General features: G+C 33.9%; 2 protein-coding genes and 1 pseudogene across 2 annotated transcripts; 2 read left to right on the top strand and 1 right to left on the bottom strand.

Moving 5' to 3' along the window:
* Positions 4,791–7,870, top strand: LOC104740660 (annotated as a pseudogene).
* LOC104740658 (cytochrome P450 90A1-like) lies at positions 8,598–11,420 on the top strand. Its single transcript, XM_010461333.2, has 10 exons — positions 8,598–9,011; positions 9,128–9,449; positions 9,639–9,788; positions 9,863–10,052; positions 10,190–10,269; positions 10,414–10,500; positions 10,581–10,659; positions 10,759–10,865; positions 10,967–11,085; positions 11,183–11,420. The coding sequence occupies exons 1-10, from the start codon at positions 8,800–8,802 to the stop codon at positions 11,277–11,279; spliced, it is 1,443 nt and encodes a 480-aa protein (XP_010459635.1). The 5' UTR covers positions 8,598–8,799; the 3' UTR covers positions 11,280–11,420.
* LOC104740657 lies at positions 13,737–15,321 on the bottom strand. The gene has a single exon (XM_010461332.1). The coding sequence runs from the start codon at positions 15,057–15,059 to the stop codon at positions 13,860–13,862; it is 1,200 nt and encodes a 399-aa protein (XP_010459634.1). The 5' UTR covers positions 15,060–15,321; the 3' UTR covers positions 13,737–13,859.

Genomic DNA, 15,321 nt, shown 5'->3' with positions numbered 1-15,321 from the left:
AATGGGCCGACAATAAAGGAAAGGCCCCCCAAAAGAAGACCGAAGCTCTTGATGGTTGACATAGCGGGATTGAGTGAGCGGCAACGGTTGTACGGAGAGGATGAATAGATTTGCAAGAGACTGAGCAGCTCCAGTGAACAAGCCTTCAGCATAAGCAAGCCAGAGTTGTTGAAAGAGGCTGGATCGAGTATCCACACCAAAAAAACAATTTTGGAAGGATGGGTTCTTGCCATGGAAAAGGAGACGCCGTGTGACTCCAACGTCTCCACCGGATAAAGATTAGCTAGTGGTCCAGAGAGGAGTTCTCCTGCTAAACTTTGTGCTTCAATATAAGCTTTTCCAAGGGTGAAACGACATCCTAATCGGAGGTTGTGCATGTCGGATGCTCGTGGATCTGTTACACCGGCTGAAGCAATCAGAGAAAAGGTGAGGGGGTTAACCGGAAACCACCGTCGCCCTTTATTACTGCCTATCGAGAAATCATCGGGATTTAAGGAGGCCAGAGAGGTTTGTAACAAAAATAAAAACGGGGAAAAGCTTAAAAAACAAAGAAAAGATTAACGAGAAGAAGGTGGAGAGACAAGAGATCCCGACGTCGATGAGCAGGAGCTACACCAGCGTCGGAGAAAGTTTGCGGAGTAGAGACCTCAATGTTAGTGCCTGAGAAAGTTTTTTATTTTATTCCTGAGGTGTTGTTCTTATGAGAAATCTCTAAAATATTCATGATGATTAAGAGGTTTTTTGCACCACAAAGTTTAGAATTTAACCAATTTCAAGAATATTGAAAATTATATGATTGCTTTTCGAAATGATTCACGCTGTGTAACTACGAGAGCTAGCAAGGTTTTGAGCACAGTGGTTGGGTTCACTCACCGCATATGTATATCTATTGTAGTCTTCTGTGAGATATATATATATATATATATATATATAGTATGATAATTATCGTAATGGACAATGTAATTTGACAATAGAAACTCGTCATAGTGAGTGACATAAATAGCAGCGATACACAATTGTAAGATTGACTATTTATCTTGTTAACATGCAATTATAATTAAACACGGCAGTTAAATAGTATTTGCAAAATTGACATGTGGACAAAAGCATGTACGTGTTTAAGTTGCTTCGCCTCTCTCTTCTTCTATTAAATTTTAAGTGCGACTGATGAAGAATAAATAATGCAGAAAATAAACAGACTGAATACTATTAGTGTTTGAACTTCGAACAATGATTAGTGAAAAACGATTATTAATTTTGATAAACTTAACCTACATTGCATACAAAATATAATATCACAATATATATGTTTTGTATATGTAAAACACCAAAATTCAGTATAGCTATTCATAATGCAGGATAATTACCTAGTATTACAAAATACAATATAAACTTTTCAATGTTATCGCTTTAGTATCAAGTATCAACAATACCTAACCTATGTAGTCCAAGAAGTATTATAAATGGAAATATGTATGATTTGTAGACAATCGCGGTACAATCATGAATAAATTAGAGCATTATATTGTGTTACGTGTGTGCCAAACTATCATACCAGAAACATGTTTTGCCTTATCTTTGATAGTTATTTCTACTCTGAACTCGCCAAACAGGTAGACAAACATTAGCTGGACTTGAGGCCTTTCCTGACAGAAAGTTAATTTATGTCACATTCAAGTATTTATAATATCTAACTAATCTAACATTAATCAATCCAGACATTATCATATGTACTACCTACTAAGTAAGTAAGTGAATCATTCAATTGGAGGTTTCTTAGATATATCATATTTAATAAAATTTGGCCGATATCTAGCTTTCTCGAATATTTAATGCGTGACTACCATCAAAAGTCAGGTGACGTATATTACGACTTTACAGTATAAATAATTAATTTACAATTAGAATTATCTTATTGTTTTATTTAGAGTCCCATTCTAGAATCTAAATTAAGGAGCCATTATTAGTTGAGTTAATATAATATAGTAATATACATTGACAATAAGAAAGTAACTGTAGGTTTAAACATTGCTTTGAGAGAATTTAACAGTTTTAGGGTATAAAAGATTATAATACGTGAAAATCAAATTTATAAAAACCTACAAAATTCATCAAAATGAAGACTTATATATATATAAAATAATAATCCAATATATATATATATATAGAGAGAAAAGAGGCTCATAGTCAGAATGTGAAGCAGAATGTTCACGTGATATTACTACTTCATTTGGCAATCTATTCGCGTCCGAAATTACTTGGCAGGAAAAGGCCATGTGTGCTTCACGAATCACGAGTCACGAATACAATTCCTTGATTTTTTTTTTTTTGGTTTCACATTTTAATTAAATAGTATATACTAATGGAAATGCAAAAGCATTGCAGAGACGGATAAGGGGAGTGGCTTCATATGTACTATGCTTACAAGAAGTAAAATAAATCAAAAATATTACTAGACTGAATATTCCTTTATGTTTCGATACTTTATAAATTCGTTTTTAGAGATATCAGATATCATACATACGAAAATATCGTAGCCGAACTGATCTCTGTCGTGTAGGTGGAACAGAAAAATAAAAAAACGTGACAAAATAATGTGTTCTCATTTTCGTCTAGTATAATTCGAATATAATTTGAATTTCCACGAATCATATGCGTGGTCCAAGCCAAAAGAAGTATATATGTATAAAAATCCGGATCTTTGTTCGGTCTTTAGTTTCTTTAGATTGGTTGACAACAAAAATAAAATAATCTTGAGATTGAGATTTTTATATGCCTTGATCTCGTACTTTTCCGAAACTGTTGAGTTGAGAATTTATATTCGCTGATCTTGTGTTGATCATGCAAAAAAATTTAATAGTCGGTCGGGAACTCGTATGTGGATGTTGGCAAAATTAAATCCTATAACTGATTACATATATTTGTAATACATATCAGATGGAAACTCGTATAAATAAGTAACATATATGACACATATGTGTTAAACAGATTATAATGATTGAAACGCAATTTATCTTAAATTTTTAATCATATTAAATATTTTGATGATTGTGAAAATATATATAGAGATGGGACCATATAGTTGCTCAGATAATACAAACGGTACAAGTGACCTAATATGATATTCTTGCCTACCTTAAAAACTCAGGAACACAAAACCAATCACAGTACCTAACAATATAAAAAGTTTCCCTAACATATCAGCATGCAGTAGTTTACGACAAATTCTTACACCAATTAGAATCGATCAAGTAGTTATGATTATTTTGTGTTCAGTTTCAAAAAAAAAGAAACTTGTAGTTGTCTGTTTACGATTGGTTAAATTCTGAAAAATTGGATTTCATTTTCTTTTCTTTGTTAATCATGTTACTGAAACATATCTGACGACTGTTAACTAACTAAATGGTAATTTATTAGCGCTGATTAATGACTGTTAACTACCTAAGTAGATGTTGACAGTCAATTAACACGAATCCTTCATCACTTAGAATCAGTCAAGAAGTTTTAGTTTATAATGATTGTTTGCTTGTGGTTAGTCGAAACTCTCAAATTTGTTTTGATTATTTTTTTTCCTAATATAAGTTTATGTTACTAAAAAAGGCGAGAGCTTGATTAATATAACAAGCCTTGTATTAGTGTCAACAACCTCGCGTCAAAATTAAATGAGTCTAAAATCGATATATTTCGTAGTCACATGATATATAATGTCCAAGTTTATAAATGTTGTACACTTAACGAAAAAGACAAGAGCCAAATAGAACATTGTTAACGCTATGCTTTCTGGAAGCACGCATAAAATTTTCTAGGTATATATTCACATCATAAAAAAAAAAGAAAAAAAAAAAAGAAGGGCTCAGTTTACGTAGCTAATTCAGTTTTTCCTAGCTTATCAATAATTTTCATTGATTTTACCTTCGACGGCGAGATGAGAAATAGTCTAATATGTATACCAAGGATTACAAAACACAAAGAATCGGTCCCTTAAATCTCTCGGAAGAACAAAGTCTTAAGTGGACCCAAACAGAAGAGACCCATTTCCATGAGCCTTTATTAAGCCATTGGTTCTTGTTTTGCTACCCTTTTTTGTGGATTAAACTTTTTTGCAGTTTTAGAATGTTTTATGATCAAATTTATTATAAACCCTAAACAACCATATTGAATGAATTAGTTAAGGCTAGTGTACTCACTTTGGAAAGAACAAAATTCAAGACTTCACACAATGTTCACTTCAAAACCAGCCCACATCATTGTCAGGGAAAGTCAACTAATATTAAGAGCAAAACTAGCAGGCCTCGACATGAAAGTTATCACCACCTTTACTTCTTCCTCGAGATTTGCTCAAGACAGTTTTCTCTCCAATTGGTTCAGATATTTCCAGCCATAATTACTCCCCTTCACGGGTTTTCATGGTCTGTGAGCTGCTTCGAGTTTACAATATTTATCTTGGAATAGTATTAGAAATCTGCTTGTAATTCTGAACGATACCTAGATCTAGAATAGAAGGTGAATAAAATTATTAAAGAAAAAAACTAAACCTCTTAACTTAGTTGAAAATATAGAGAAAAGTTCGTAAAAGAGACCGTGGTCGTGTTTGACAAAAAAAAAAGAAAAAAAAAAGAGAGACCGTCGTCGTATGTATATGTGTTTAGAAAGAGAGATGTACTCAACGTTTGTCCATAAAATATATACTGTATATGCATGTATGGTTTATACGAACAAAAAACAAACAATTATACCAAAAATATATATATATATATATATATGCATGTGGCTGTCAAATCACTAATCTCTTACAACACATCTTTTCTTATATATATCGACCCAACATCACTTACTATATTCATTAACCTTCTGCTTCATCAAAAATACAGAGACACAACAAAGAGAGAGAGATATGGAAGTAATGCGAGTTCTTCACATGAACAAAGGAAACGGTGAAAACAGTTATGCCAAGAACTCCACCGCTCAGGTTGAATTTTTTTTATCTCAAAAAGTTATATATAATATGCATTGTTTTCATGTTTGAACAAAAAAAATGCATTGTTTTATATATATACGAGTGATTAGTGCTATATCTTGAACTTGAACATAATTTGGTTCTCGAACATAATTAATAATGACAAAGATGTAATGATTTTGTGATTACGCAGCGCAACATGATATCTCTAGGCAGAAGGGTGATGGACGAGGCCTTGAAGAAGCTACTGATAAGCAATTCGGAAATTTCAAGCATTGGAATCGCCGACTTAGGCTGCTCCTCCGGTCCGAACAGTCTCTTGTCCATCTCCAACATTATCGACACAATCCAAAACTTGTGCCCTGACCTCGACCGTCCGGTCCCTGAGCTCAGAGTCTCTCTCAACGATCCCCTAACAATGACTTCAACTACATCTTTGCTTCTTTGCCGGAGTTTTACAACCGGCTTTATAATAAGAAGGAGGGTTTACTTGGTCGTGGAGGAGGAGAATCGTGTTTTGTGTCTGCGGTCCCTGGCTCCTTCTACGGACGTTTGTTTCCTCGCCGGAGCCTTCACTTTGTTCATTCGTCTTCAAGTTTACACTGGTTGTCTCAGGTGTGTACTGTTTCTGTATACGGAACTTTACTTACTTATTTATTAGTATATAATACTTACGTATATAATAAAATTAAAAATCAGTGTTTTTGAAAATGCCAACTAGCATTCTGAAAAATGAATTGTCAATTCTGATATTCTATTATGAGTTATGGCCGGAATATCATATTTATGAAAATCTTAATTCGTAAATAAAACATACAAAAATTTTATATCGTTAATTACTTAACGTGAGTCATGAAAAGAACTATGACGATCGCGATATTTTTCTCATAAAAAGTATTCATTGACGAAACAGTACCGAGAAAATACTACGCAAGTAATATACCTTTTATTAAAACAAAATTAGTGCGTGGGAATCTTTCTCATTTGGAGGAGAAACCAACACACACACAAAAAAAAAAACAGAAACCTAGTGATTCATACATCTCTCACAAGAGATTACGAATGTGGTCCACATAGTATATCATTTTGTCAAAATAGGGGTTCAGACATCACGGATCACACACACACAAGAAATTACGAATGTGGTCCACATTTTTATCAAAATATCACTCATTATACGGCAATATGAATGCTAACAAGTTGAATTATCATCCATATATTAAAGGTTCCATGTGGTGAGGCGGAGAAGAAATACGGGGTTGATACAACTGATTTAGACAATGTGGGGAAACTCTACATATCAAAGACAAGTCCTAAGAGTGCACACAAAGCTTACGCTCTTCAATTCCAAAATGATTTTTCGATATTTCTGAGATCACGATCCGAAGAGTTGGTCCCTGGGGGGCGAATGGTTTTATCATTCCTCGGTAGAAGCTCTCAGGATCCTACAACCGAAGAGAGTTGCTATCAATGGGAACTCCTAGCTCAAGCTCTTATGTCTATGGCGAAAGAGGTATGGTGGTGTAGATATGTTAACATTGATTTAGAAGTTAGAACCAACATGGAAATATGCCATATTACACTATAAGGATTTTACATGACACGTTACCTGACCAATTGAGTCCTAGTAATGTGGCCCATGTCTTCTTTTCCAAATTGGTTGTTTTTTTTTTCTTCAAATTATTTAAGTTAGTCAATTTATATAGAAAAAATTGATACATACATTGATAGAGATGTAAAAGGCCACTAGACTAGAACTACCCTTTTTACATCTCTCTCAATAACATATTATCTTCGATTAACTTTGATATATGTATACAGTGCCGACTGCCGAACGCTAGCAAAAAAATCGCAACGCCCAGTTAATGAACTTTCAAATTCTAATATAACACACACACATATATATATATATATATATATATATATATATATATGAATATAACCAATCAATTAATTAATTTTGAATAAAGCATTAACACTTATGGAAAAGGCTTATTTAATAGCTCTTGATGATAAAAGTAGTAAGGTAAGGAAAGTAAATGATAACTAAATACAGCCTTCTCATAACTAAAAAATATTTGATAGACAGCCCCGGCTCATACCTAGGCGAGAGGGGCATTGGCCATGGGACAAATAAAACAATTCAAAAAAATATTAAGCAAATGGGACCAGAAAAAAAAAAAAGAAAAAAAAAATTATGTTGAAAAGGGTCCTAAAAACTTATATGCTTAGGGACAATTTTTTTTTTGAGACGGGGCTGTTGATAGATAATATATCTTGGTAATATAATCTAATTTCTTCAGTTGGCTTCAAAAACATAGATTATTTGATGAATAGATTATAGCCCAACCATAACAATATCAGATCAAACAGATGAATAAATATTAATACATATTAAGTCATAACTAAATGTGCCTTATTTTCTTCGTCTAAGGGTATCGTCGAAGAAGAGAAAATCGATGCTTTCAACGCTCCTTACTATGCAGCAAGCTCCGAAGAATTGATAATGGTGATAGAGAAAGAAAAGTCTTTTTCAATCGATCGGCTTGAGATAAGCCCGATTGATTGGGAAGGTGGGAGTATCAGTGAGGCGAGTTATGATGACATAGTAGTACGGTCCAAACCCGAATCACTAGCTCGTGGACGAAGATTTGCAAATACCATAAGAGCTGTGGTCGAGCCGATGTTAGAGCCTACGTTTGGTGAAAATGTGATGGACGAGCTTTTCGAAAGGTATGCAAAGATCGTGGGAGAATACTTCTATGCGAGTTCGCCTCGATACACTCTTATTATTGTTTCGCTTTTAAGAGTGGGTTGATCGTGTTAAAAAAACATATGCCTAAATACATGTCTTTGGACCTACAATGACATGATTTGTAAGTTTTCTAATCAAGTATCATTTGCTTGGAGAATAAAACATAAAAAATAAAGTGTGATTTTACGGTAAACCTATAATTATAAAAGCAAAGAGAATCAGCGGGGCCTTGAACAGAGAGATATGGGAATGGGATGCATGTAGACGCATCCGTCACGAAATATGCAAATAGAGTAATAGACTTAAGGCGGAATGTGACGTGAGAATGTTAGAAGTGATCATCACTTGTGCCGCAACAAGTGGAAAACAAGTTAATCATGGCCACTCGTGAGAATGTAGTGCAATACCGCAACAGCCTCTCTTCACCGTCCACGTGTCCCCCATATTATATGCTTTTTCTATTTTTGTGTTCCTATTGTTCCTTTTGTTTCAACTTTCAGCGCATGGCGTCACCTCCAATGACCTAGACAAATAATTTATAACCATCAAAGTTCCATGACCGAAATATTTTTCTATAGTCGTTGAAATGTTTTCCACATGCTCATGATTTATTTTTTTAATTTGCCATGGAAAGGATCGTGATTAGTTGCACGATACGTCAAATACTGTTGTTTTTAACTCTCAAACACTAGTCCTAGATAGATGATTTGTTTTATTTTTTATCATTCAACTATATAGTATAAAATAACTACCGAAATTTAATAGGGATATACCGATACTTTTTCATAGATCAAGAAAATCTTTACACCAAAGTCTACCTAAGTTATTCTCTTGATTTAGTGTATATAGCCAGCCTCTCGATTGGTTTACCTGTAAGAAAATACATATACATTTACACATACACTGATACACACATATTCAATAGATTTTGAGTCTAACGCGACATCATGAGGAGCCAAAAAAGATCAACACCCCACTCACTTCACTTGTTACAAAATATCTCATTATATTTATAGATTAACAAGCTCAAACCAAACCTGCGTACTTAAATTTAGAATTACGTTTCTTCCTATTGGAACAAAATAAAATGGAACATCTTTGCCTCTGCGTTCTCCTCTGCGCTGCGATACTAACACTTGGAAAAATACTCAAAATTCTGATCCAAGATCGAAAGGAATCAACAGGCGATTTTCCTCCCGGAAGTCATGGTTTTCCGGTGATCGGAGAAACACTCCAGTTCATGCTTTCCGTTAACAGCGGCAAAGGATTCTACGAATTCGTCCGTAGTCGCCGTATCAGGTAAACTGAAGAAGCTTCTGGCTCATCTAGAAGGTTTCCGGTACACATCATTTATATATACTTAACAATATTTAGAAAAGAAAGAGAAAAAAAAAACATACTTTTGTATATTACAGGTACGGAAGTTGTTTTAGGACAAGTTTGTTCGGAGAGACACACGTGTTCCTGTCGACGACCGAGTCAGCTCGGGCTGTCCTGAACAACGAGTCAGGGATGTTCACAAAACGGTACATAAAGTCCATAGGTGAGCTTGTAGGTGAACGGAGCCTTCTCTGTGCTCCTCAACACCATCACAAGATTCTCCGTAGCCGTTTGATCAACTTGTTCTCCAAAAGATCGACGGCTTTGATGGTTAGACACTTTGATGAACTCGTCGTGGACGCTCTTAGTGGATGGGAACACCGTGGTACGGTGATCTTGCTCACAGATTTGCTCCAGGTTTGTTTCACACGCTTGCGTAGTATTGGTTGGGCCTCTTTAAAACTTTTTTTATGTAAGTTCGGCCCATAATGAATACCTGAAAATAAATGATAATTAACTTTAGTCAATTCAAAATTTTCATTCATTTTCTTACAAGGCATAACTTAATTGAGAAATGAGAGTGTTCTAAATGTGGTGGTGTTGCAGATAACATTCAAAGCAATGTGTAAGATGTTAATAAGTCTAGAAGACGAAGAAGAATTGGGTTCCATGCAAAAAGATGTGGGCTTTGTTTGTGAAGCGATGCTAGCTTTTCCTCTCAATTTACCTTGGACTAGATTCCACAAGGGCATCATGGTACGTCGTTTTAATTACACTCTTTGAAATATCATATTATTATACACTAATTTGGTTTGATTCATATGATGCAGGCAAGAGGAAGAGTAATGGAGTTGTTAGAAAACATAATTAGAAAAAGGAGAATTGAAACAAATAATCAAAATATACATCATGAAGATTTTTTGCAGCAGCTTCTCGCAGTAGATAACGACACTTCTTCGTCGTCTCCCAAGTTGACTGATGCTGAGATTAAGGACAATATTCTGACCATGATCATTGCAGGTCCAATTTAATACCCATCATTTTTACACTTAAGAGAGGAAAAATGAAAGAAGAAAAAAAAGTATAAATCAGATTAACTGAATCTTCTTAATTTAACATGAATCCGGTTTATACGAAAAAAAAAATTTCAAATACAGGACAGGACACGACGGCTAGTGCTCTAACATGGATGGTTAAGTACCTCGGTGAAAATCAGAAGGTTTTGGATATTCTTATTGTAAGTTCTATAACTAGTTTCTCTTGTGCGATATTTTAATAATTATTTATCACTTTAGTTTCTGTTTTTCTTTCTAATCCGAATAAAGACAAATTTAAAGGGTTTTCCTTTTAAAAACATGTCATTGTCTTGGTCGGTCAACAGGAAGAACAATCTCAGATTGGGAAGAGTGCATCAGATAAACCATTTCTTGAACTTGAAGATCTCAGTGAAATGCCATATGCCTCAAAGGTACTATATAAACGTTTTTTCAATGGACTACTTAATTAGTTTAAATTATGTTTATATGCATATATAATTTCTGGATATAGTTAATGAAAGAATCTCTGAGAATGGCGTCTGTAGTGCCTTGGTTCCCAAGATTAGTACTTCAAGACTGTGAAATGGAAGGTTTACTTTAATTATTTATCTTTAAGAAAATCAATTCCCTATATTCTTATTTTGTTTGATCGATCTGACTTAGATACATTTTGTTTTCTGATTTTAAAGGATATAAGATTAAAAAAGGGTGGAATATAAATATTGACGCAAGATCCATTCATCTTGATCCTGATGTATATAATAAACCTCACAAGTTCAACCCTTTAAGGTTTGAGGTAAGTTAAGTACATCACAATTTAAAGTAAAAGTATTAAAATTTTACAGTTTCTTTGTTTAACTGTTTTGTGTATACTTAAGAAACTTGATTTGAATGAAGGCTGAAGCAAAAGCAAACAGTTTCTTAGCATTTGGGATGGGTGGAAGAACATGTCTTGGACTTGTTATGGCCAAGGCTATGATGTTAGTATTTCTCCACCGTTTTGTAACCACTTACAGGTTCGTACCATTTTTTTATATCTAGTATAGCAAAATTTGAATGATTATGACATAGTATTTTTTTAATGATTGTGAAAAAAAAAAAAAAAAATTGAAGTTGGGAGGTGGTAGATGAAGATCCAAGCATCGAAAAGTGGACATTATTTGCAAGATTGAAGAGTGGATATCCAATTCGCGTGTCACGTAGATTATAAATTTGTAGATACAATGTTATTTCAAATTAGATTTTATATATCAATAAGTGTTTCTAGATACAATGTTTCATATCCAAATGTTATTTATTGTAATACAGTAAAACCTCTATAAATAAATAATGTTGGGACCATGAAAATCTATTAATTTATAGAGGTTTTAATTTTTTGATAAATTAATAATATTAATTTATAGAGAGGCTTTCCTAATGTGGTAAAAAAAACTTAAATAAGATTTAATCCTTATAACTAATATTTTTATAAAATCAATTACAAAGAAAATAACAATTATCATATTTTTAATATAACACTCAAAGATTTTTATATAGTAAAAATATTAAAAATGAACTCTAATAAAAATTGATGTGTACATATACACATATATTTAGATAATTTAATAGAATTATAAATTTATATTATTGATGGGACCATATATTTACAAAGGATTTTCAAAAAAAATATTATCTTATTATATTATCAAATTGGGTCCAAAATTACACTATTCTCATCTTAGGACCAAAAAAAATTATTAATTTACCGAGTATTAATTTATAGAGGTTCTACTTATAGTATAGTATGATTTTGCATAATTTCATATTGTCATTACTATAATAAGAAAGAGGGGAGAAGGTTCCTCTTTGTTTTGTGTTTTATGGACACATGATTAAAATTCCTCCATATATAATAATTCTAAGGTGATCTCTAAACTTTCAGCTTAAAAAGTAAACAATTACCAAAGAAATGGATGATGATTGTATGTTGACAGTTGAAGTTTTCTTTATTAACACAAATATTACATATGGAATCTGAGAGTAATCTATGATAACTAAAAAAATTTGTTGGTACACTAGTTAAAATAACATCTCCTAGTACTAGGAAATAACCACTACTAGTCTACTGGAATTTTAGTAGTTATTTTTTTTTTATTATTACTTTTTTTTTGTCAACCATTTTTTAGTAGTTATTTATTTGACATAAATGTGCTTATCTGAAAATTCAATACAATTTAAATTTCGGTATAATTCTCAATTGCTTTGATGCTAAGGAATGACTCAAAAAGTGTGTATTTTTCTTTAATTAATGTGATAAATGTTTATACAATACTAAAATTTGGTTTAGAAAACGGTTGTTGTGCAAGAGGATAATGTTTCGCTAAAAAATGATTAGTTTATAATTGAATTCCAAAGCGCGTCCAATATATGTGTCATGGACAGAACAAAAGTTTGATTAAAGAAGATCAAACAGGTTGTGGATCCTAGGAACAAGTATGTTGTTCTAATGTCAAATTGTTATTATGGATTTGTATGTCATTACTAAATCAGTTTTCTTTTCTTTCTAGTACTAAAACAATTTAATTAAAACTTTAGTATCCTCTTAAGATTCTCTTATTGTGGGCTCACCTAGAGCACTTTGTTGCCAAAAAAAGAAGAAGAAATCTTTATATTATTAATTTTCTGCTTATTCATCATCGTAACATATTGAACAATCCGTAGACGTCAAAATTCGCATCCTAATTATATTTTCTTATAATAATTTTCTGTTTCATCATAATTATATTAACACTTTTTTAAGCTGTAAGTTGATGAAGTTTTACTTCTTGTTGTTATATATTTTATCAAGGTTATTATTACACTTCTTTCTAAAACTACATTTATTAGAAAGATCATAAAATTGTATAAGGTGCCTTGTTGTGCCATGCAATTCTAATACAAGTCTGTATGTTTTTGGGTTGTCAATGACAAAATGTGTCGGGTTCAATTATATTGTATTACGCATCTCATTGTGAGGACGTGGACTCGTAATGAAAAATATAATATAGAAAGACACAGCAAAAGTTAAAATGTTGGTGACTTAGCTTGTTGCCAATTATATTATAGAACACACAAAGTAGTGGATAAGAACAGGTCCTAAATAACTTCATACTTTGGACAAACTTTTTGAAGGAAAATATTAATAAATGGATTAGAAAGAACTTTCACTGGCAAGAAGATCAACAACTAAATTATATACTGTTTCATAAATCTTGATTCATAAATATCCCGTAGCCAGCGAGTATTAGTTCAATCTGATATAACTTAGCACAACAGAAAATAAAACTCCAATTGTTTGGTTATATACTCGATAGAAAGTTTTCATTAAAAGTAAAAATTACTGAAAAATTCATTAGTTGACCTAAACCGAAATAAACTCCAACTTTTTTTCTTTTAACTTTAAGTTTAGCTAAAGTCAAACCAAACCTTAAGATTTATATTTAACTCAAATGAATGTGTTAAAATTTATTTTCTACTTCGAAGTTGGTATCTTTAGTTTATGCTCAATAATAATTTTTAAATATTATTACCATATTGGACAGTAATAACAAATTAATAAGTTGCATCCTTTCATGAGACACAAAATAATGCCACAGTTTGACAAGAATTATGGAGAAAAATATGAAGAGAGCACATGGATCATAAAAGAGTCACCGGAGTTAAAATTAAAAGGCCTAGGATAGTAAGATATATAAATTCATCCTCGCAAATTAGTTTTTAGCTAAATGATCTAATCAAACTTCAGAAAAATTATACAAATTTGCGCCACCCCCTAATTCGAAATAGCTAAGTACGAACCATAACCAGAACCATTATTAGAGCCAGGGCCATCCACGAGCCTATGACTACGACTACGACGACCATGACGACGATGACGTCCACTTCCATCGTCACGCGATCCGTGCCACTGCACGATGCTGTTTTGAGGCTCAGGTACACCGTTGTTTTCCCACTTGCTTTTCCACTGAGGGACAACGCCGTTTTGCAACTGTGGGACAACGCCGTTCTGCTGCCACTGAGGAGCGACACCGTTCTGCTGCCAGTGATCAACGCCGTTTTGCAACTGAGCGAAATCGCCGTTTTGCAACTGAGGGAAATCGCCGTTTTGAAACTGTGGGAAAACGCCGTTCTCCAAACGATTAGCAGCACCGTTCTGCTGACACTGAGGGTCGACACCGTTCTGCAAGTAATCAACGCCGTCCTGCTGCAACTGAGGGACACCGTATTGCCAGTGATCACCGAGGCCGTCGTTTTTCTGCCACTGAGGGACGGCACCGTTTTGCCATGGATCCCTTTCTTGGAGGAGCGACTTCTTCCTCTCCATGATAAAAGTCTCAACCGTCATACGAAAGTCCTCCCTGCTCAAACCATCCATCGTCTTGGACCTCAACGACGCCGTTTTCGTCACTCTCTCCGTTTCCATCCTCCGGTACTCCACCTTCTCCTCCGTCTTCTTCTTCTTCTCTGATCTCGTCCTCCTGTAACTCTTCGAACTCACCTCAACCACCTCTCGATCATATCTACAAATACTCTCCTCAACCGGCTTATAAAACTCTTGAAACGCCGGCACAGTCTCTCTGTAAACGGAGTTGTTATAATACCCAACATCCTGATGACCATTCAGTATATTATAATCATCAAACGTCAATACACGAGGGGGCGGGGGGACGGCAAGATATTGATCGTATAGTAGCTCCCGTTCCTTTTCCTTGGTGGTTTTGGATTCGTGAAGGTAAGCTAAAGCCAAGAAGCTGGCGCCTACGCCAGCGGACGCGAAGAGAAGGATTTTTAGAAACCCAATAAACCAATTGAACCAAACCATAACCGCATGCAGTGAAGTCACCGTCGCCCGTAGATACCACGCACCTACTGCGAAGGCGGCCACTTTGACGACGGAGAGAATATTCGAGAACAGATTGTTAGGACCGTAGTTCCAAAACGGATAGTTGTATATCATACTCGACGCCTCCATTTTTTTTTTTTTTTTNTTGGTGTATAGAGAGATGTATTCTGAGGGTTATTATGGTGTGTATATATATATATATATATATGTAAATGTATGGGTGAAATAATTCTAGGGAAGATTTTGCGAGAAAATGAAACGGGAAAGCGAAGATATATGATAAATTTTCTCGGGGAGATTGATCGGATTAATAAAAGGAAAGATAAGAGGAAACAAATATTCTGGTTGGAGAAAGAGACACACTGATACTGAGACAGATACGATCACTAGA

Source organism: Camelina sativa, chromosome 14 (assembly GCF_000633955.1).
Source record: "Camelina sativa cultivar DH55 chromosome 14, Cs, whole genome shotgun sequence".
Lineage (NCBI taxonomy): Eukaryota > Viridiplantae > Streptophyta > Magnoliopsida > Brassicales > Brassicaceae > Camelina > Camelina sativa.
The sequence above is the reverse complement of the archived record's forward strand: the minus strand, read 5'-3'. Positions and strand labels throughout refer to the sequence as shown.

What these genes read in the sequence shown, in the direction of transcription:
- LOC104740658 (XM_010461333.2), top strand. Translation starts at nt 8,800, where the DNA reads ATGGAACATCTTTGCCTCTGCGTTCTCCTCTGCGCTGCGATACTAACA. An exon ending in GTCCGTAGTCGCCGTATCAG is followed by an intron (nt 9,012 to 9,127) that starts GTAAACTGAAGA and finishes TGTATATTACAG; the next exon opens with GTACGGAAGTTGTTTTAGGA. An exon ending in TCAAGACTGTGAAATGGAAG is followed by an intron (nt 10,660 to 10,758) that starts GTTTACTTTAAT and finishes CTGATTTTAAAG; the next exon opens with GATATAAGATTAAAAAAGGG.
- LOC104740657 (XM_010461332.1), bottom strand. Translation starts at nt 15,059, where the DNA reads ATGGAGGCGTCGAGTATGATATACAACTATCCGTTTTGGAACTACGGT.